The 24,353-nt window shown below is 40.4% G+C and overlaps 1 protein-coding gene and 1 long non-coding RNA gene across 3 annotated transcripts in view; one reads left to right on the top strand and one right to left on the bottom strand.

The window, feature by feature from the left end:
- Nucleotides 1-24,353, bottom strand: part of LOC141779815 (uncharacterized) — a 648,874-nt gene that overhangs the window by 401,596 nt on the left and 222,925 nt on the right. The gene's annotated exons all lie outside the window — the stretch shown is intronic.
- The window catches only part of hace1 (HECT domain and ankyrin repeat containing E3 ubiquitin protein ligase 1), a 90,185-nt gene continuing 69,293 nt past the window's right edge, over nucleotides 3,462-24,353 (top strand). For both annotated transcript variants that reach the window (XM_074654837.1, XM_074654836.1), the window contains exon 1: nucleotides 3,462-3,775. In XM_074654837.1, the coding sequence (XP_074510938.1) occupies nucleotides 3,688-3,775 (88 nt within the window). In that variant the 5' untranslated portion in view covers nucleotides 3,462-3,687. The remainder of the gene's footprint in view (nucleotides 3,776-24,353) is intronic.

The following is a 24,353-nucleotide window of genomic DNA, read 5'->3' as shown; positions in this document are numbered from 1 at the left end:
CCTAGACAAAAATGATGGTACCCTTAACTTAATATTTTGTTGCACAACCTTTTGAGGCAATCACTGCAATCAAGTGATTTCTGTAACTCTCAATGAGACTTCTGCACCTGTCGACAGGTATGTTGGCCCACTCCTCGTGAGCAAACTGCTCCAGCTGTCTCAGGTTTGAAGGGTGCCTTCTCCAGACTGCATGTTTCAGCTCCTTCCACAGATGTTCAATAGGATTTAGATCAGGGCTCATAGAAGGCCACTTCAGAATAGTCCAATATTTTGTTCTTAGCCATTCTTGGGTGTTTTTAGCTGTGTTTTGGGTCATTATCCTGTTTGAGGACCCATGACCTGCAACTGAGACCAAGCTTTCTGAAACTGGGCAGCACATTTCGCTCCAGAATGCCTTGATAGTCTTGAGATTTCATTGCACCCTGCACAGATTCAAGACACCCTGTGCCAGATGCAACAAAGCAGCCCCATAACATAACCGAGCCTCCTCCATGTTTCACATTAGGTACAGTGTTCTTTTCTTTGGATGCTTCATTTTTGCGTCTGTGAACATAGAGCTGATGTGACTTGCCAAAAAGCTCCAGTTTTGTCTCATCTGTCCAAAGGACATTCTCCCAGAAGCTTTGTGGCTTGTCAATATGCATTTTGGAAAATTCCAGTCTCGCTTTTTTATGATTTGGTGTCCTCCTCGGTTGTCTTCCATTAAGTCCACTTTCGCTCAAACAGTGACGGATGGTGCGATCTGACACTGATGTACCTTGACCTTGGAGTTCACCTCTAATCTCTTTGGAAGTTGTTCTGGGCTCTTTGGTTACCATTCGTATTATCCGTCTCTTCAATATGTCATCAATTTTCCTCTTGCGGAGGTTGGCTACAGTCCCATGGACCTTAAACTTCTGAATAATATGTTCATCTGTAGTCACAGGAACATCAAGCTGCTTGGAGATGGTCTTATAGCCTTTACCTTTAACATGAAGGTCTATAATGTTCTTTCTAATCTCCTGAGACAACTCTCTCCTTAGCTTTCTGTGGTCCATGTTCAGTGTGGTACACACCATGATACCAAACAGCACAGTGACTACTTTTCACCCTTTAAATAGGCAGACTGACTGATTACAAGTTTGAAGATACCTGTGATGCTATTTACAGGACACACCTTAGTTTAACATGTCCCTATGGTCACATTATTTTACATCTTTTCTAGGGGTACCATCATTTTTTGTCCAGGCCAGTTTCATTAGTTTGTTTTTTAAAATGATTCTGTTGAACCACAATTCAAAAACAATATCTGATTTTCATTAGTTCATTTTCAGTAAATTTCTATTTATTATTACTTTTGTCAGTTTCAAGTTATTTCAGTGACCATTGTGGGTTTTTCTCTCTTTAACGGAAGGGTACCAACAACTTTGCCTACGTCTGTATGATTAATTAGGCTTTTTTAGGTACAGTATGTATTTATTTACCCTATTTATCTTCTACCGTATTTAAGCTCCTGTGCTTAAATAATGTTACACTTTTATAGAATGACCAAACTATCTTCTTGGCTTTTATTTTGACATGTTTGCCTTCACTTCCGGGTCACGTGACTGCCATTTTCCGCTCTTCGACTAAAAAGAGAAAATGACAGAAACTTGAAGAAACTAAATTCGGATCGTTTTTTTTTTCGTTTTTCGTTTGGAAACAAAAAACCAACAGAGCACCACATGATTTCATTTTTCTTTTTTGGTTTAAAAACGAAAAAACTAAAAACCCACGTGACTTCTGTTCTTCAATCAAAAATGAATAATGATAAAAGGAGTTAGCAAAAACAAAAAACGGCCCGGGTTGGGTCCGTTTTTCTTTTTTTGATTCAGAAACCAAAAACGAGAAAAAGGCAGTTTTCTTGTTTTTTGGTTTTAAACGAAAAAATAAAAAAAAGTTTTTTTCGTTTTTGAATTCAAAACGAATTGCGGATTATCCGATGATACCCACACCAGCGAGCCGGTCCTTGTTGTGAAAGAATTCCCGACAGGGCGATGCTGCACCCCGACGCGAAGTGGAATCCCCTGAAGGGGATTTTTTCACAACAAAGACCCGCTCGCTGTACATTATCCTGCTTATTACACGGCCACTTACTTAAGAAATCAATATTTCTTCAAAAGCGGTCCGCCAGAGTCCGACATCAGAGCTGCGCCCATAGCAACGGTCTGTTATACATAGCAATGGTCTGGTATACATAGCAACGGTCTGCTATACATAGCAACGGTCTTTTTTAGAGAAATTACAGACTGCAGAACGCTGTGATTGGCCAATCAGAATTGAGTATTCAACACAGCCGTGTAATAACACTGGATCTTGATTGTCACAGTTTACAGTATAATAAGTCTAATAACTAACTCTAATAACTCACTTTTATAAAGAGGTAATTTTACAAACTTTAATATGATGTCCCTGGACAAACATGTAAATTAATCCCAGGTAAATATTGCTAGCTAAATAAATAGTTGTTTATTTAAGCCCAAATTCACATCCATGGGGCAGTTAATTATATTTATGGTAATTATTTTCATTCTCAGATTCAACCCACAACCTTAGGCTAACCTACATACGTTGTATACAGGTTTACAGTTCAATTTATTTTTATATAGCGTCAAATCATAACAGAAGTTATCTCGAGACGCTTTTTATATAGAGACCGTACACCATAGTTTAGATACCCAACAAGAGATCCCACCAATACAAGTAGGACTAAGTAGAACTAATAACAAAAATCCATAGCAGTGGATGTAAAAGAGTGATAATACAACTATCAGAATTAATATCGTTGGGTCGTCCTCAGACGGGCTTTCCAGCGGAGCTTCCAGCTATCTCAGTCCTCCATACATCTGGCTAGCTCGCCAGCACTGTCCAGCATCTCTCCTCAGTACGTCCATGTATGTTGGTGTGGAACGTCCCTGCGATCGATGCCCCTGCGTTAGTTCCCGCAGCACCAGCATGCTTGCTGGGAGTTCTTGATGTCTTTGGCAGTGACCGAGAAGTCTCATTCTCCAGGCTGCCACTTTGTCACTAAGCCTTGGTAGTCCCTCGTACAGACGGAATTAATTAATGATGGTAGCAGTTGGTGTCAAGCAGGCAGCAGACGTGACAGCAGATGCAACCACAGTTCGCAGGACACATTAACTACACACTACTAAAAGAATGTGGCCATATGTGACCCAGACCAGCTCTGAATGTGGTCTGAAAGATCCAATCTCAATGCGTCCTGAGTGCGTTCACACCTGTACTTTGAGCTGTCCACTTGAGGACGCATGTTAATACCAGGTGTGAACAGGGCCATTGACTCATGAATGGGATCACTGGTGGACTCTGTTAATGGGCTGCACGGAGAAACTGTAGTAATGCAACTCATGGATGCCAAACGCAATAAAACTCAAAGCAGAACTACATCACCCACACTGCATAGCGTTGTAACGTCATCACAACAGGAAGTATCAGAGGCTGGGCAGTAGCGTTGTTGGTGAGAGCAGTGAGAGCAGTGTGGACGGCAGGATAGGAGAAGAAGTGGAACGTTACTGTAGATCAGTGTGTCCCCTTCCGCCCAGCGCCTATGGACGAAGCCCAGCAACAACACCCGCCCATTAGGAGCAAGTAAATCCGACGGGCGAGGCTTTGTTCCCTAGGTTCTTCCCGGTGGACCGTTCACCTAGGATGGAAAGGGCGATGGAGCAGCTCAACGTACAGCTCAGTCGGCTGACCCGCTCCCTCCGCCGGGCCAGGACCGTGGAACTCCCGGAAGGTAACGAGACAACATGCTAACGAGACAGGATGCTAACGGCTGGAGCTAAGAGACAGGATGCTAAAGATGCTAAAGGCTGGAGCTAACACAGCTGAGCTGCCAGTGTAAACAGCGTCATAGTCATAGCGAGGTGTCATAGCTCACTGTGAGGTGTCATAGCTCACTGTGAGGTATAGTCTGTAGGTAACGTTACTGTCATACCGAGGTGTCATAGCTCACTGAGGTGTCATAGCTCACTGGGTTTCTTTAGTCTGGAGGTAACGTTACTGTCATACCTAGGTGTCATAGCTCACTGAGGTGTCATAGCTCACTGGGTTTCTTTAGTCTGGAGGTAACGTTATTGTCATACCTAGGTGTCATAGCTCACTGTGAGGTGTCATAGCTCACTGTGAGGTGTCATAGCTCACTGGGATTCTATAGTCTGGAGGTAACGTTACTGTCATGTCTGTTGAATTAGTCAGTATGACTTCTACCTTTGTGACTGTTAGCTTGGACAGCCTAGCATACAGGTGCAGCCAGGTAGTTATTATTCACTCTGACCTGGCAGCAGCAACTGAAGCTCAGTTTAATTAATACAATTTAAAAAAGAATTGTGCTACTGAAATTCTCTCAACTGGGCTGTTTATGAGAAAGCAGACAGAATGCATGATGTTTTTATGTAGGTGTTTGCATCTTAACTCTATAGCTTAGCCTATAGTCTGCAATATGACAAGCACATGTATGTAGTCTTATTATGACTGACTTGATACCAGGAGCTACAGTAGGAATACTTGACCTGTAGTCACAAATGTGCACCTGAAATGGGTTTGTATAAACATCCTACGGTAACCCATATTAAGATTAGTGTTTGGGAATGGTATAGCATCTCACATAGGGCTAGGGTTATTACTGATGTGAATATAATATAATACAAAAATGTTTGCTATAAGTATTCCTCTGAGTAGGCTAATTGGTATTTTTTGTCGGTGGACTGTATAGTAAATTTAGAAACTATAGCTTTTAACTAAACATGAGGAGCCCTGGGAAAGTAGAAGTCAGAGCACCCTCTTTGGCCCCCACCTCCTGTTGCTTTACAAAAGCATAATTCAACCCACATTACTGTGATGAACCTCAATCACACATATTACACACATGGTTATCGCCCTTCTTGCCCCCAGACCATAACCACACAGCCATCATTCACAAAACACTCACCATAGCAAATTACATTGATCACCCCCTCAATGAATCCACAGCTATAACGCCACCAACAACCCCACACTCACCGCTGCCACACACACACACACGTTAAAGTTACGCCGCACTGAAAGACTTTATGTGTGTGGCGTTGGCGAGCACGAAACCACCGGCAATGCTACAGCTGTTAACGTAGCACAAATTGACACACTGTTTGTCGGTCACTCGCTATCGTTACACCGGGCAGACACACAGCTGACAACCTGCTAAACTAAACTAAATGTGCGGTGGAGACTTTTACTGGGAAAGTTGCTGCATGTCCGCGACACTACACGCAGCATCGTAGCTGCTACAGTAACTCTCCTGACAGTTGTCTGTTGTGTTCATACACTGCAGTTGGCGCACCGCTGCATGTGAGGCACTAATCTTGTCAGTTAACGGTTAACAAGGGTTGGTTATTGGTTAAGAATTTTTTTCAAAATTAGCATTCCTAATATACACACGTAAGCAAAATTGTTGGTACCCTTCCGTTAAAGAAAGAAAACCCCACAATGGTCACTGAAATAACTTGAAACTGACAAAAGTAATAATAAATAAAAATTCACTGAAAATTAACTAATGAAAATCAGACATTGCTTTTGAATTGTGGTTCAACAGAATCATTTTAAAAAACAAACTAATGAAACTGGCCTGGACAAAAATGATGGTACCCTTAACTTAATATTTAGTTGTACAACCTTTCGAGGCACTCACTGCAATCAAGTGATTTCTGTAACTCTCAATGAGCAACTTCTGCACCTGTCGACAGGTATTTTGGCCCACTCCTCGTGAGCAAACTGCTCTAGCTGTCTCAGGTTTGAAGGGTGCCTTCTCCGAATGCATGTTTCAGCTCCTTCCACAGATGTTCAATAGGATTTAGATCACGGTTCATAGAAGGCCACTTCAGAATAGTCCAATACTTTGTTCTTAGCCATTCTTGGGTGTTTTTAGCTGTGTGTTTTGGGTCATTATCCTGTTTGAGGACCCATGACCTGCAACTGAGACCAAGCTTTCTGACACTGGGCAGCACATTTCGCTCCAGAATGCCTTGATTGTGTTCAGATTTCATTGTACCCTGCACAGATTTAAGACACCCTGTGTCAGATGCAGCAAAGCAGCCCCATAACATAACCTAGCCTCCTCCATGTTTCACATTAGGTACAGTGTTCTTTTCTTTGTATGCTTAATTTTTGCGTCTGTGAACATAGAGCTGATGTGACTTGCCAAAAAGCTCCAGTTTTGTCTCATCTGTCCAAAGGACATTCTCCCAGAAGCTTTGTGGCTTGTCAATATGCATTTTGGCAAATTCCAGTCTCGCTTTTTATGATTTGCGTCCTCCTCGGTTGTCTTCCATTAAGTCCACTTTGGCTCAAACAGTGACGGATGGTGCAATCTGACACTGATGTACCTTGACCTTGGAGTTCACCTCCAATCTCTTTGGAAGTTGTTATAGGCTCTTTGGTTACCATTCGTATTATCTGTCTCTTCAATTTGTCATCAATTTTCCTCTTGCGGCCACATTCAGGGAGGTTGGCTACAGTCCCTTGGACCTTAACCTTCTGAATAATATGTGCAACTGTAGTCACAGGAACATCAAGCTGCTTGGAGATGGTCTTATAGCCTTTACCTTTAACATGCTTGTCTATAATTGTCCTTCTAACCTCCCGAGACAACTCTCTCCTTAGCTTTCTGTGGTCCATGTTCAGTGTGGTACACACCATGATACCAAACAGCACAGTGACTTCTTTTGACCCTTTAAATAGGCAGACTGACTGATTAAAAGTTTGAAGACACCTGTGATGCTATTTACAGGACACTCCAATTTTGCCTACGTGTGTATATACATACGTGGACAAAATTGTTGGTACCCTTCCGTTAAACAAAGAAAAACCCACAATGGCCACTGAAATAACTTGAAACTGACAAAAGTAATAATAAATAAAAAAATTACTGAAAATGAACTAATGAAAATCAGACATTGCTTTTGAATTGTGGTTCAACAGAATCATTTTAAAAAACAAACTAATGAAACTGGCCTGGACAAAAATGATGGTACCCCTAGAAAAGATTGAAAATAATTTGACCATAGGGACATGTTAAACTAAGGTGTGTCCTGTAATTAGCATCACAGGTATCTTTAAACTTGTAATCAGTCAGTCTGCCTATTTAAAGGGTGAAAAGTAGTCACTGTGCTGTTTGGTATCATGGTGTGCACCACACTGAACATGGACCACAGAAAGCTAAGGAGAGAATTGTCTCAGGAGATTAGAAAGAAAATTATAGACAAGCATGTTAAAGGTAAAGGCTATAAGACCATCTCCAAGCAGCTTGATATTCCTGTGACTACAGTTGCACATATTATTCAGAAGTTTAAGGTCCACGGGACTGTAGCCAACCTCCCTGGACGTGGCCGCAAGAGGAAAATTGATGACAAATTGAAGAGACGGATAGTACGAATGGTAACCAAAGAGCCCAGAACAACTTCCAAAGAGATTAGAGGTGAACTCCAAGGTCAAGGTACATCAGTGTCAGATCGCACCATCCGTCGCTGTTTGAGCCAAAGTGGACTTAATGGAAGACGACAAAGGAGGTCACCAAATCATAAAAAAACGAGACTGGAATTTCCCAAATGCATATTGACAAGCCACAAAGCTTCTGGGAGAATGTCCTTTGGACAGATGAGACAAAACTGGAGCTTTTTGGCAAGTCACATCAGCTCTATGTTCACAGACGCAAAAATGAAGCATCCAAAGAAAAGAACACTGTACCTAATGTGAAACATGGAGGAGGCTAGGTTATGTTATGGGGCTGCTTTGCTGCATCTGGCACAGGGTGTCTTGAATCTGTGCAGGGTACAATGAAATCTGAACACAATCAAGGCATTCTGGAGCGAAATGTGCTGCCCAGTTTCAGAAAGCTTGGTCTCAGTCGCAGGTCATGGGTCCTCCAACAGGATAATGACCCAAAACACAGCTAAAAACACCCAAGAATGGCTAAGAACAAAGTATTGGACTATTCTGAAGTGGCCTTCTATGAGCTCTGATCTAAATCCTATTGAACATCTGTGGAAGGAGCTGAAACATGCAGTCTGGAGAAGGCACCCTTCAAACCTGAGACAGCTGGAGCAGTTTGCTCACAAGGAGTGGGCCAAAATACCTGTCGACAGGTGCAGAAGTCTCATTGAGAGTTACAGAAATCGCTTGATTGCAGTGATTGCCTCGAAAGGTTGTGCAACAAAATATTAAGTTAAGGGTACCATCATTTTTGTCCAGGCCAGTTTCATTAGTTTGTTTTTTAAAATGATTCTGTTGAACCACAATTCAAAAGCAATGTCTGATTTTCATTAGTTAATTTTCAGTACATTTTTATTTATCATCACTTTTGTCAGTTTCAAGTTATTTCAGTGACCATTGTGGGTTTTTCTTTCTTTAACGGAAGGCTACCAACAATTTTGTCCACGTCTATATATATATACAAGTTTGGAAACTTGTGTTTGGTTGATTATTTCTCTGTTGTTACAATGCTAATTGGCATTGTATTTTATATCGTTGGAAAGCCTGTTTATTTACCTTCACAATGATGTCCAACTTGTAAGGATCATGCATTTGTGGGATGAGCAGCACAGCTGATTATGTGGGTAGCACCCAAGAAAAATTTGCCAAAATGCTCTGCCAATGCTAAACAGTGTATTCTCCTGTTGGTATTGACTCTTGTTTTGAGTTGTTACACTTTATTCATTTAATACACCGTCAGGAGCCTCAGTAGCAGGTGGAAGATCCATACGCAGCCACAACAGCCTTGCACCTCCTCCTCATGCTGGTCACCAACCTGGTCACACGTTGCTGTGGGATGGCGTTCCATTCCTCAACCAGGATTGGTTGCAGGTCAGCCAGCGTGATTGTGTTGGTCACTCTAACATGTACAGCATGCCCAAGCTGATCCCACAAGTGTTGAATTGGGTTGAGGTCTGGACTCTTGGCAGGCCGTTCCATTCTCTCTACTCCCACATTGTGGAGGTAGTCTGTAATAACCCTGGCTCTTTGGGGGCGAGCGTTGTCATCTTGGAGGATGAAGTTCCAGATTGTGGAGATATTACTGTAATTTGTGTCTGGTCGAAAGCTTTCTGGGCATCAAGTTCAAGAACAGAGATTTTAGAATCTTTGTCATATTTGGAGTACATTATATTAATCAGCTGCCTGACATTAAAAAAGGAAAAACTACCTGGAATAAATCCAGTTTGATCGTGGTGGATTATGCTTGCTATGCACTTGCTAAGTGTGTTAGCAAGAATTTTATTAAAGACCTTGAGATCACAGCCGAGGAGGGCAATAGGACAATATGAGGTTAGATCGGTCTCATCCTTTATTTTGTATTTCTAAGTCAATCTCCAAGATTATAGGGATAGTATGCACTGAAAGTGTTTCTAGAACTCAACAGGGAAGTTGTTGTCAGGTCCGAGTGATTTCTTATTTGGCATCATCACAAGTCTTAAACCAACTGTCAGAACCTGTTGTAAATGTCCTGAAGGAGATGAAAATAACTGTAAACAGTTGTTGAGTCCGTGACGTTTTGGTAGTCAAATATTTGTTGCAGTTTGCTCAGGTTTTGATGGATATAAATAAAATACACTAGGGTTGCAACCAGGTCTGTGGCATGTCATTGAACATTTCTACTAGCCACACAATTTTTTTGTCTGCCACTTCGGAAATCTGTATAGAATGCTTTAGAATTGTATAACTAAGGTTGTGTATTGGCAAGAATCTGGCGATGCAATACGATACACATCATGACACAGGTGTAACGATTCAATATATTGCGGTACTGTAAGCAAAGCGATATAGTGTGATTTTTTAAAAAATCTAAATTTAGGAAAACTGTTATAGTTTAAAGAACTTACCACCATATGCATAAAATCTGAGTAAAACATTTTTTTGTGCAATCAGAATAGTAGGATCTGCATTTGCATTTATCACACAGACACTACAAATATGGATCATGTAACCTTAATCCCTGACTATTTTTATACCCCCGCGACAACGTATTCAGGGGTATATAGCGCTCTGCATGGCCGTCCTTCCGGTTCATTTCTGGAGCAGAACTCGGAAACTATTTAACTTAGGAACTCAAATTTGGTATGATGGTTGACAGTGTGGTCTAGTTGTGCTTTTTGGGGGTTACAAGTCCAGAGTGCCCTACATTTTTGATAATAACAAGCTAGATTGTGCTCAATTCATAGTTTTCAGTCACGTGACTTGGGCAGAGCCTGGGTGGCAAAACCAAACCCCCAGGCGGACCACAAGGCTGTCAAATTTTAATTTTTTACAATCAGCAAATGTTTAGATCACCTTTTAAACGAGGAAAAACAAATATATATATATACGAACTGCAAGTCTTAGGCACATGTGACCCATATACAGTACCTGCGGTATTTTAATCTTTGAAGTGGAAGTAGACAACTTTTCAGCTATCTAGCAGGCTAGCTTATCAACTTTTTGGTCATAACAGCATCTAATAACTTTAACCACTGCTCATTTTAGAAACGTCACCACAACAAAACCTCGTCTTTGTTTATGTAATGTGCGTTTAGATTGGTTTCCCATAAGCCTCGCTTTCACTGTGCAATTCTGTCTGATACTGGGAAAATTTGGGCTTATTAGCTCACTTGCATGCTAGCTACATCAGCTAACGCTGACATCTATAATCCATTGTCTGTTTGATAATCTAAACAAAGAAGACGTTTTCTTGCGGTGGCCTTTCTAAAATGAGCAGTGATGAATGTTACTATATTCTGTTCTGATCAAGGAGTTAATAACCAGACAGCGTTAGCTAGCATAGCTTGCTAGTTGAAAAGTTGTCTCAGCTACGTCCCCGGAGCTGTACTTTGGTGATGTTTAGCTACATAACGTTATATCTTGTGGAGACTCCATCCCTTATACTGTCACCAAGAGGAAAGTGTAACGTCACAGTTATCTGTGCTTTCAATCTGGACGGGTCACTACTGCTTTTGTTTGCGAGGTGAAGGAAAAGAAATTAACGTTGGTTACTGTGATCAAGCTAGCTGCCACTCGCATCTCCGTAGTTAAACCAGCCGCTAGAGACGGACACAGGCGAAGCAGACGTAGTAACACCACTGGAGATGGACACAGACAGATTAGACGAAGTAACACCGCTTGTGAAGCAATGTCTGGAAAATTATTTAAATGGTTGAATGGTTAAATGTAAGTAAGTAAGACTTTATTTATATAGCACATTTCATACAAGAGTTGCAGTTCAAAGTGCTTTACATAAAATCAATAAAAAACAAGCAGCAAGCAGTGCATGGAGTCAACAAAATCATGATAAAAGTAATAAAACATTTTAGAACAGTAGAAATAGTAAAATATAAATAGTGCAGGATAAAATTTGTAGTGCAAGTTACAGAGAAAATGCTCTGGTAAAAAGATAGGTTTTAAGATGTCTTTTGAAAATGTCTAGCGTGTTTGCTTCCCTAATATTTATGGGTAGTGCGTTCCATAATTTTGGGGCGTAGTTGACAAAGGCCGCATCACCAATCTTCTTACGACTGCTTCTGGTGACCTCTAATAGACCTGCATCTGATGATCGCAGTGTTCTAGCTGGTGTGTAGTTTGTAAGGGAGTTAGCAATGTAGCTAGGTCCTTGTCCATTTAGAGCTTTGTATGTGAGGAGGAGGACCTTGAAGTCAATTCTGAAGGTAACAGGAAGCCAGTGTAAAGTAGCTAGGACAGGACTGATGTGTTCTCTCCTCTTAGTTTTTGTTAATAATCTAGCTGCAGAGTTTTGAATGAGCTGGAGTCTTCCAGTGGTTTTCTTGGGAAGACCAGCGAAGAGTGCATTACAGTAGTCCAACCGGCTGGATATGAAAGCATGAATTAGCTTCTCAGCATCATTTTGGTTTATGAATGGTTGTACCTTCGCTATGTTCCTGAGGTGAAAGAAAGCTGTTTTGGTCACTTTGTTAATGTGGGAGTTGAAATTCAAATCTGCGTCCAGGATGACACCGAGACTTGTCACCTCAGGTTTAAGCCAGGGGGTTAAACCTCCTAGATTCTTGGTTAGCATCTCTCTTTTTGATTTGGGGCCGATAAGTAGAACTTCAGTTTTGTCCTCATTTAATTTGAGAAGGTTATTGTTCATCCATTTGTTTATTGCCAACAAGCAGTTTGTAATGGAATTTATGGCTGTCGCATCGTTAGGTTCAGCGGATGTATACAATTGTGTGTCATATGTTTTGATCCAGTTCAGTACACTATCAGTGAGCCCAATAAGCTTTTCAAGTCTATTGATTAGGATGTCGTGATCAATGGTATCAAATGCCGCTCTAAGATCTAACAGGATAAGGATAGATACTTTATTTGCATCAGAGTTAAGTCTGAGGTCGCTAATTATTTTGGTGAGAGCAGTTTCAGTACTGTGATTTTTTCTGAAACCTGACTGAGACTTCCAAGATGTTATTTTCTTCAAGAAAGGAATTTAATTGGACTAATACTATCTTTTCCAACACTTTACTAATAAATGGAAGATTTGATATCGGTCTGTAGTTTGCTAGTGTACTGTTATCCAATTTGGGTTTCTTTAATAGGGGCTTTACAACAGCTGTTTTAAAGGCATCTGCGAAAACGCCAGTTCTAAGGGATGTGTTTATAATGTCTAGGACCGGACCTGAGACACTATCAAACACTCGCTTAAAGAATGTTGTGGGTATAGGATCAATATCTGAGGTTGTAGAGTTACATTCGCTGACGGTTTTGGAAAGTTCACTTAGTGTGATACATGTAAAAGTGCTCATGGTTACGTTGCAGGATCTACTGATGTCAGTTTCACCTCCACTAGTAGTGATACTAGCTATGATCGAAATTATTTTGTTCTTGAAGAATAGGGCAAGCTCTTCACATTTAGCTGCTGAGGATAGTGGGGGGACAGGGGCAGTGTTTAGCAGCTGGTCAATGGTGGAGAAAAGAACTCTGGAATTTCTGGCGTTTTCTGTAATAATGCTGGAAAAATAATCTTTCCTTGCTAGACGGATGGTTTTGTTATAGGTATATAGTGCATCTTTATAGATATCGTAGTGGATAGTGATCTTTGTTTTTCTCCATTTTCTCTTTGCTGCGCGGCATTTTCTTTTATTTTCACTAACATTTTTATTTCTCAGCCATGGGGAGGTTCTGCTTGTAAACTTCTTTTTGGTTGTCAGTGGAGCTACAGAGTCTAACACAGATAGTGCATCATTGAGGTTCTCTACCATTTAATTCAGAGAGCATTCATGACTAGTTGGCTCATATAGAGCAATCTGCTCAGAAAATGTTGCTGTAGCTTCATCATCTAGATGTCTTCTTTGGACTAAGAATTCTTTTGTGGTTTCTGTTAAGGTGATTTCCACATCAAAAAGTATACAATGATGGTCAGAGAGGGGTAGATCAGTTATTGAGATATTATCGATGTTTAGTCCAGTTGTTATTACTAGATTTAGTATGTTTTCGTTGCCGGTGTGTTGGATCTGTTATGTGTTGAGTTAGATCGAAACTGTCGAGGAGATTTAAAAGCTCAATAGTTCTTTGGTCTGCTTTTTATTTACGTGGATATTTAGGTCTCTGTTTAGAACTACTTTGTCATATCTGGTGATACATAGTGATAATAGTTCAGAGAAGAGTGCTTAGGTGGCCGGTATATAATAACAAGCAGTATTGATTCAGTTTTGAGCTCTATAGCAAGATATTCAATTGATGTAAATTCACCTAGCTCGGCGATTTTGAACAACAGTTTTGATGAGAAAATAGCTGCGACTCCTCCACCTCTTTTTGATTTCCTAGAAACTTGGTGGAAGCTGTAATCAGGCGGACCCGCTTTTATCAGTGTTGCTGTTGCCGTGTCATCGTTTAGCCAAGTTTCTGTTAGACAGATGCAATCTAAGTTGTTTTCTTTGACCAGATCGTTAACTAGAAAGGTTTTGTTATTTAGAGATCTGACATTTAGAAGGGCCAGTTTCATCTGTGGGGTATTAATAGATAAAACAGGAGGAGATATATTTGTAATATGGACAGTTTTCAGACTTCTAGGACGAGTTTCAGGTTTGAGCTGGTTTGACCATGGAGATGGGAGAGACGGCTAGCTCTGTCGTAGTCGTTGGTTGTATGGGTGTTCAGTTGCAGTCAGTGTCGGTGTAGTCCGCTCTCGTCAGGGACGGTGGCACGTCTAATTTAATTGCACAAATTCACAATCCTCTGCTCTGGGTTTTGGTTCCGAGAAGGTGATGTAGAAACACAGTCCAGTCTCGTCTTCTCTTCGGTTTGTGCATCAAATTGAAGAACAACCAACAGTGTTGTAAAAGCTGAGCTGTCGCTGGCGGAGAGTGGAGAGCAGCTTTGTTTTGCCCTCCAGGTGGGCGTTCCCATAGGGCTGTGACGTCACATGAAAACTATGAATAGACTAATGCCATTAGGTCCAAAAGGGCAAAACCTTTGGCCCTACTTTAGTGGGGGTCAAGCAGTGAGCGAGGATATGAGAGCCATGCTCACATTTGCCTTGTTTTTTAGTTTTTTTGAACAATGTCTTTATTGTTTTTTTTGTTATATAAAACATCAGCATTATTATGCAATATATTCAATACAGGATTTACTTTAACAAATATAACATACCCCACCCACCCACCCGTTCTCTCTTAACTTTTCTCTTTCTCACAGGGCCAAAATCAATATACAGCTTCACAGTATCACCTCACCTCTAACGAAATGAAGATACACATTAACAGAAAATAAATATATAGAAAATAAATAATAAATAAAATAAAAAGATTTTCAAAAACATGAGTTCATTCCCTTCTGAGGGACTACCACTATTGTGAATTTTTACGTATCCTATCTTAATTATTCCTCCTGTATAAGCTCACCAATATCAGTATTTTTTATGAAATCATTAAATGATTTCCATATTTCCTCATAAACACCCATTTTGTTTTTCAAGGTATATGTTATCCTCTCCATTGACATACATTGTGCCATATTTTTAATGCAAGCGCCCAATGTAGGTGCGTCGGATTTCTTCCAATTAAAAGCAATCATTCGTTTTGCCTGCAATATAGCAAAATCAATAAATTTACATTCTTTGGTTCTCAGATTGAGATCTGATGGGTACAAATGTAGCAATATCATTTTGGGGTCTAGTAGAATGTTTACAGACAAAATGATCATGATTTTATCCATCACCTCCCTCCGGAATTTCTTAATTTTGTCACACTCCCAAATGCAATGTTTAAGTGTTCCTTGAGCCTCATTACATTTAAAGCAAGTGTCAGGTATATTACTGTTATATTTATTCAATTTGACAGGGGTTATATAAGTCCGCATCAACCAGTTGTATTGAAGTAGCTTCAAATTAGTGTTAGCTGTTTGTGTCTGAGCCTCCTTGCACACTATGTTCCAATTATTATCTGAGATGTCCTCCTTTAAATCCACCCTCAATGCGTCAAGTTTGGATATTGAGGTCTCCTTGGAGCCAGATGCAAGCCAGTTGTATACTAATGAAATAAACCATTACTATTGCAATTTTTGGTAATAATTTCTTCTAAGGATGAAAGTGCAGGAATTACTAATGACTGGATCTGCATAGAGGAAATAAAACTTCTCAATTGCAAATATTTAAAGAAATGCTTCTTTGGGATGTTATGTACTAGAGAGATTTCCTCAAAGGTCATTAGAACCTCTTCTTTATAAAGGTCAGATATTTTACTTAACCCTTTCTTTGACCATAACTGGAATCCAGCATCCAGCCTGCCTGGTTTGAACGAAACATTGCCCCAAATGGGACTATATTGTGACAAGGAGTTAGCTATATTCATATATTTCTTTACCTCGTACCAGACATTAATCATATTAAGCACTATGGGGTGGGTAGTTTGAGCTCTTAGATGTTTTGGAGTGGCTGAGTACAGATACAGATTTAATGGTATCTGAACGGCACACACCTCTATATCCATCCATGATGGAGTATCTGCAATAGAGAAATAGAACATCATAGTTCTCAGCTGTGCAGCCAGATAATACCAATAAAGATTGGGGCACTTCAACCCCCTGTATCAAATGGAAGATACAACAGAGACAAGCGAACTCTAGGACACTTCTTATTCCAAATAAATTTTGTAATGAGTGAAGTAATTTTTGCAAACATTCCTTCCGGTGGTGCCAAAGGGATATTTTGAAATAAATATGTGAATTTAGGTAATATGCTCATCTTTAATGTGTTTATTCCCCCTATCAGAGAAATAGGCAGAGGCATCCATCTTTCTATAGATATGAATGTTGAATCCATTATACGGTCGTAATTTATTAAGGCTATATTTTCTACTTGAGGTACTATTTTGATGCCCAAATAAGTAAAACTGGTTGAAAACTTAAAGATAGATATATGTCGGTCAGGATCTTGTCTCTCATTTTCATTAAGCAACATAAGTGAGGATCTTGAAGCGTTCAATTTATATCCGGATATTTTACTGAACAGGTCGATCAGATCTATCAGTGCCGGTATGGAGGTGTTTAGTTGTTTTAGGAACAGAATGACATCATCCGCAAAGAGAGATATTCTATGATCCCTGTTACCAAATTGGATCCCCTGTATCTGCCTGTTAGCTCTAATTGCTATTGCTAATGGTTCAATAGCTAGAAAATAAAGAGAAAGAGAAATAAATAGAAGCGGGGACAAGGGTGAACCTTGAGGGCAGCCTCTTGCGGTATTGAAGGAGTCAAACACCACTTCATTAGTTAGTACTTCAGCTATAGGGTTGAGATGTAGTAATTTAATCCAATTACAAAAGGTGTTTCCAAATCCAAACCTGGCAATAACATCAAAAAGATAGGGCCACTCAACCCTATCAAAAGCTTTCTCTACATCTAGTGAGAGAAGAGCTGTATCCTTTTCTCCCTTTTGGTTATATAAGATATTAATAATACGTCTTACATTATGAAACCCGTCTTCCCTTTATGAACCCGTTTTGGTCATCCCCGACAATTCCTTAAAGTACACCTTCTAGCCTCTTTGCCAGGATTTTACTGAAGATTTTTGTATCCGTATTTATTAGATTTATAGGACGCATATTCTCACATTTAGTATTTGCTTTACCCGGTTTCTCATTGAGATAGATTAGATAACTATTAATGTAAGATTCCAAGTACATCTCGTAGAGAGGAGTTATCAATTTTTCTTTAAAATGTTTATACAAGTCAATTGGGAGGCCATCCGGCCCTGCTGTCTTTCCAGCCTTTAATGCACTAATGGCTTCTGATAACTCAGCTAGTTGTTTATCCAAAGTTTTCTTACTGTCCTCAGAAATTTTAGGAATATTAAGTTTGTCTAGGAATTCAGTCTGGGTATCAGAGCTAACAGTATATTCAGATCTGTAAAGGTTTTCATAGAAATTTTTAAATGCTGTATTAATTTCCAATTGATCAACTATGATACTCCCGCTTGCATCCTCAATATTAGTAATTGTCCTCTCTGTTTGCTGTTGTTTGATGCGCCACGCAAGGAGTCTACCAGGCTTTTCACCTTGGTCGTAATAGGTTTGTTTGAGCCTCATTAAATTAGCGGCAGCCTTATCAGATGTTAACTCATTGTACTGAGTTCTAAGTAGTAATAACTGCTTAGCAATGTCATGTTTATCCTGCCCTTCCTGAAAACTTTTATTCTCAAGCACTTTAATTTGGGATTCCAAATCTCTCATTTTTTTCTGTGTTTCTCTCGTTCTTCTGCTCGTATAACTTATAATTTGACCTCTAATAAATGCCTTGAAGGCTTCCCACCTAATTGTGGCAGAAGTTTGGGATGTGTTAAACTCAAAGTAAGTATCAATTTGTTCTCCTAAAATCTGTAGAAACCTTGAGTTCTGCATCCATTTTATTTGGAATCTCCATTTAGGGGATTGACGTATCAATTTTGGCTCCACGTAGACCATGGATACAGCTGCATGATCCGAGATTACTATGCTGTTGTAATGGCAGCCTCTAATGTTAGAGAGGAGTTCTGCTGACACCAAAAAGTAATCTAACCTATAATAAGTTTTGTAAGTAATGGAATAACATGAAAATTCCTTCTTTGAAGGGTTCAGGTGTCTCCACATATCTATTAAGTTCAGTTCTTTTATAAAATGATGTAATGTTTTCCTAGATCTTGTGTGAGTATTATCTATTCCGAAAGATCTATCTTTTCTTGGATCTAGGACACAGTTAAAGTCCCCAGCGATAATGTATTTGCCTGGTAGTGTTGAAATTATCAGAAATAAATTATTGTAAAAATTAACATCATCATTATTTAGTCCATATACATTAATGAAATTAAGTTGTGTAGAGCAAAGACGACCTTTTATGATTAACAATCTTCCGTTGGGATCTTTGGTTACCCCTTCAATCTGTAATGAATAGACTTGTGTATTAATGTCATTACACCTCTAGAATTAGTAGAGTATGAAGCTGAAAGGACCTGTACTGGCCACCTCCGTTATATCTTTGATGTCTCATCAGCCAATAGGTGCGTTTCCTGCAAGAACACTATCTTGGCCTTTAGCTGTTTTATCCTGTTCATCACCTGTTTTACTTTAATAAGTTTATGTAAGCCTCTACAATTCCATGAAATACATTCAACTAAGATATTCGCCATTAATTGTTACGATAGTACTGTACACATAGTGGTGTATCCCCCCTTTTTTAATTAGTTAATAATACCTTTTATTTAGTGGCGCCTTTCTGGACACCCAAGGACACCTTACAAAAATCAGTTAAAACGTTGACAGATAAAATAATCTAAAAACAACAGGACATGACAGAAACATATTTGTACAGACACATATGATGGGTGATGATGAGTTCTAGAGAGAGTAGGCCAGTTTAAACAGGTGGGTTTTCAGGAGGGATTTGAATGATGTGATATTGTCAGACTGCCGGATGTGTGGGGGGAGTGAGTTCCATAACCTGGGAGCAGAGCAGCTGAATGCCCTGGCTCCCATGGTGCTGAGGCGTGAGGTGGGGGTGGTCAGAAGTCCGGCTGATGATGAGCGGAGGGAGCGGGAGGGAGTGTACTCCTGGAGGAGGTCTGTGAGGTAGGTGGGGGCGAGGTTATGGAGGGCTTTGTAGGTGAGCAGAAGGTTTTTGTAATCGATCCGGGATTTAACAGGGAGCCAGTGCAGCTGGATGAGGATGGGGGTGATGTGGTCGGAGGACTTGGTGCGAGTGATGATCCGGGCGGCAGAGTTCTGAATGATTTGGAGTCTGTTGAGTAATTTGATGGGAATGCCAGAGAGGACAGCGTTACAATAGTCAATCCGGGATGTAACAAATGAGTGAACCAGGATTTCAGTGCTGGAGTGGGACAGGGATGGGCGGAGTCTAGAGATGTTGCGGAGGTGGAAGAAGGCAGTCCGGGTGATGTTTTTTATGTGGGATGAAAAAGAGAGTGTGCTGTCCAGGGTGACCCCAAGACTCTTGACATGGGTGGAGAACGGTACTGGGAAGCCATCAATGGTGATGTTTTGAGCAGTGGTGTGTTGAGTTTTGGAGCACACACAGAGGTTAATAATGCTGACAGTTCAGTGATAAAGAGGGCAGAGGGCTTTGGTGGTCTGTAGATGGTGATAATGATGATGGGTGTGGAGCCTGTGAGTTGTATGGCTAAGCATTCAAAGGTGGAATGAGGGGGGACGGTGACTGTACAGACTTTAATGCTGTCACGATAAAGTACAGCAAGACCGCCCCCCCTCCCTGAAGCACGGGGTTTGCTGGTGTAATTAAAGCCAGGTGGGACAGCTTCATTGAGCTGGGAGAAATCGTTTGTTCCTTGATGTTTCTGAAACTAATGTAGAATATGGGATGAAAAGGCAATAAAGTTGGTAACTACTAGAGTAAGGCAGACTCAACTGTAAAATAAAAACTATCATGACAACTAGAGTAAGGCTGACTCAACTGTAAAATAAAAACTATCATGATGACTAGAGTAAGGCTGACTCAACTGTAAAATAAACACTATCATGACGACTAGAGTAAGGCAGACTCAACTGTAAAATAAACACTATCATGACAACTAGAGTAAGGCAGACTCAACTGTAAAATAAACACTATCATGACGACTAGAGTAAGGCTGACTCAACTGTAAAATAAAAACTATCATGACGACTAGAGTAAGGCTGACTCAACTGTAAAATAAAAACTATCATGACGACTAGAGTAAGGCTGACTCAACTGTAAAATAAAAACTATCATGACAACTAGAGTAAGGCAGACTCAACTGTAAAATAAAAACTATCATGACAACTAGAGTAAGGCAGACTCAACTGTAAAATAAACACTATCATGACGACTAGAGTAAGGTAGATTCAACTGTAAGTTATCAGAGTGTATAGAAATAGCTGGATTCAACATAATGTATATCAAGATGCCTGGAGTGAGGTAGATTCAAATATAGATTCTCATATTTAGAGTGAGGTCTCAAATGTCAGTACTCGTGATATCTAGATTATAACTAGATGCCTTGAGAGAGGCATATAACACATATACACTCACCGGCCACTTTATTAGGTACACCTTGCTAGTACTGGGTGGTCTTCTGCTGCTGTAGCCCATCTGCTTCAAGGTTGGACGTGTTGTGCGTTCAGAGATGCTATTCTGCGTATCTTGGTTGTAACGAGTGGTTATTTGAGTTACTGTTGCCTTTCTATCATCTCAAACCACTCTGCCCATTCTCCTCTGACCTCTGACATCAACAAGGCATTTCCGTCCACACAACTGCCGCTCACTGGATATTTTCTCTTTTTTGGACCATTCTCTGTAAACCCTAGAGATGGTTGTGCGTGAAAATCCCAGTAGATCAGCAGTTTTTGAAATACTCAGACCAGCCCGTCTGGCACCAACAACCATGCCACGTTCAAAGTCACTTAAATCCCCTTTCTTCCCCATTCTGATGCTCGGTTTGAACTTCAGCAAGTCGTCTTCACCACGTCTAGATGCCCAAATGCATTGAGTTACTGCCATGTGATTGGCTGATTAGCTATTTGTGTTAACAAGCAATTGAACAGGTGTGCCTAATAAAGTGGCCGGTGAGTGTATATCACAAGTCCTTTCAGTTAGCTAAGCATAAGATCTATAAAAGAGTGTGTCATGTCAAAGCTTTAGCATTAGACTTATTAGTGACCGTAACTTCGGAGCAGGTTGTGTCCTCTTAATCTCCAGGCATCTGTTCTCCCAGCACCCCAATGTATCTGTCCACGTCCGCTGGTGTGTCAAAGACAGCTGTGTGTGCTCTCCTTTGGTCGGCAGCAGCCTGGCGGAGAAAATTATCCGATGTTTAAGGATTTCTCTGTCCCGCAACTTCTTCCTCACGCCGTCGTATTGTCTCTGTTGTTTGTAAACTTCTGCTGACAGATCCGGGAGGAATCTTATTTTGTTGTTTTTGTACAGCACCTCTTTCTTGGTTCTCGCAGCTCTAAAGATATTCTCTCTGTCTTTGTAGTTGAGGCATTTCACAATAAAAACTCTCGGAGCAGAGCTGGGCCTTTGGCTCGTTATTCAGTGAGCCCTCTCCAGAACGGGAGGAAAAATGTTCAGATTATCCGCGATCCATTTCTCTATGTAGGAGCAGGGGTTAGATCCTTCTTCTTTCTCGGGTATGCCCAGTATGCGGATGTTGTTGTGCCGGCTCCTGCACTCCAAGTCTTCTACTTTGGTGGCGAGAAGTTTTGCCTTCTTTTCAAGTTTATCCATGATGCCTTGCAGCGTGTTAACATCGTCTTCAGTTGCAGATATGCGGCGCTCCGCTTCGGCGATATGACCGCTACATTCTTTAATGTCAGACTGAACGACCTTAATTGCTGCTAGTACGCTGTCCATTTCAGTATGAAAATCTTGTTTGAATGACTGTATAGCCTTCATGATGTCCATAGAAGAGGGATTTTCCATGATTTTAGTGCTGTCGGTGTTACCTGTCTCTGGGAGGCCTGCAGCGCTTACCTCTTCCAAGTCAGATCCCGACACGTTTTCTTCGTTACAAACTCCTCCAGCTGTCTTATGTTTGTCCTTATTTCCTTTTTTCGGCGCATTCGCTTGTAGTTCACCTATATTGTGAAATTGTGACACTTTTGATAGAGATTTGGATTACTTAGAAAGTATTAATTTCAGGATTAGCAACAGGGCAGGGCTAACCACGACTACTCAGCACTCCGCCATAACCGGAAGTCCACATTTGCCTTGTTAATTTAGGAATTGCTTTTAAAAAATAATATTTCTTAATATAAGGAAAACATATCTGCCATGGTGGCAGGTCACGTGAATTTTTTCCCTGCCACAGCCAACATTTACCCTGTATTGGGCAGGTGGCAGGTGCTAATTTCATTCCCTGGTTGCAACTAATAATCATTTTCATTATTCTAATCATTTGCTCTATAAATATATCTATCAATCTGTTAGGATGCTTTCTGTTGCTGTAAAAGTTAACAAGAACGTGGTAGGGGAATTTTTCCTGCTTATGTTTCCTTAAGAAATACAGCTGTTTCTGAGCTTTTTTAACCAGAGTGGAGATGTGTGATAACCATGTCAGGTGTGGCCACAAAGTTTTATCAGGTCTCTCTTGAGAATGAGACTGCGTGTCTCAATGAGATTACGGTGTCCGTGTCCGAACTGAATGTGAGGAAAGCGCCCTGTTTCTATTTATTCCTGTTGCTGACTCTTTTAAACACTGTAGCTCACATATGTATTTCCTCCAGTCACTGTGATAAGGTTCCCACAAAATTTCTAAATTCCGTCCTTCCTGTTTTAGGCCCCAGCCTGCTCTCAATCATCAACCACTCTCTCACATCCGGGTCTGTTCCTGACTATTTCAAAATTGCCAGTGTTCAACCGCTTCTTAAAAAACCCTCTCTCGACCCAACTCAATTAGATAATTACAGACCAATCTCCAAACTACCATTTATATCAAAAATTCTAGAGAAAGATAGTTACGGACCAACTTCTGAAAGTGGTGGAGGGGCACAAAATATTCGATAAATTCCAATCAGGCTTTCACCAAAAACATAACACAGAAACAGCATTCCTCAGAGTAACCAATGACATCTTAATGCATGCAGACAAAGGTGAACACTCCATACTCATCCTACTGGATTTAACTGCTGCCTCTGATACCATCGATCATACTATATTACTTGATAGGTTGCAAAATTGGGTGAGCATATCTGGTACAGCTTTAAACTGATTTAATTCATACTTAACTAACAGATATTTCCATGTTTGCATTAAGAATCCTGTCTCCTCATCAGCCGCTTTGCGGTGTGGAGTCCCTCAGCGGTCGGTTCATAGACCGATCCCCTTCTCGTTGTACATGCTTCCTCTGGGTCATTTGTTCAGCAGCTTTCCTGACGTGTCATATCATTGTTATGCAGATGACACTCGGATCTATTTTTCAGTCAAAACCAATAACCTCAATCAACTTTCCTCCCTCCATGACTGCTTAGCAGCAACCAGTCTTTGGTTGACTGGATGTCTCCCAACTTTCTCCACGTAAACCCTGATAAAACAGACATTCTTTTAATAGGACCAGACAATTTTGCCACTGCAGTTCATCAGTTTGTTGGCCCACTTCAATCCAATATCAGTCCTACAGCTAAGAATCTTGGTATCATCTTTGCCCGGAATATGACTTTTGACCATCATGTCACTAAACTTGTCCAGACCTGCTTTCTCCAGCTAAGAAACGTTGCAAAAATCAGATGCATCTTGTCTTCCACGGATCTTGAACTATTAATTCACACTTTCATATTCTCCCGTCTAGACTATTGTAATTCCCTCTACACCTGCCTCAGTCAAACTGCTTTAAATTGCCTTCAGGTGGTTCAAAATGCAGCGGCCAGGTTATTAACCAGAACTAGCCATCGGTCTCACATAGGGCTGGGCGATATGGCCTAAAAATAATATCGCGATATTTTTAGGCAACATCGTGATACTCGATATATATCGCGATATTTTCAAATATCCTCTAAGCACTTCATAAATGCTCGATTTAACCCTTTGATGCATACAATCACACCAATATGATGATTCTTGTAGTCACTGCAGCATATGTCTGCATTAAGACCTTCTTGTTTATATTCATTAGTGGTTTCTATTTGAACTATTTTAATCTGGCATGCAAGAAGGGGGAAATCACAAGTTAAATTTAACAAAACAGTATCCAACTGTATTCACTTTAACCAAATAGTTATCTGGCAATATATGCTTTATATATTTTGATAAATACATAACACACACACACACACACACACACACACACACACAGTTTTTAATGACGTGAAATATATGTAAAGTAACTTATTGTTATGTTT

The sequence above is a fragment of the Sebastes fasciatus genome, chromosome 12, assembly GCF_043250625.1.
Source record: "Sebastes fasciatus isolate fSebFas1 chromosome 12, fSebFas1.pri, whole genome shotgun sequence".
NCBI lineage: Eukaryota > Metazoa > Chordata > Actinopteri > Perciformes > Sebastidae > Sebastes > Sebastes fasciatus.
This window is presented reverse-complemented; position numbering and strand designations above follow the sequence as displayed.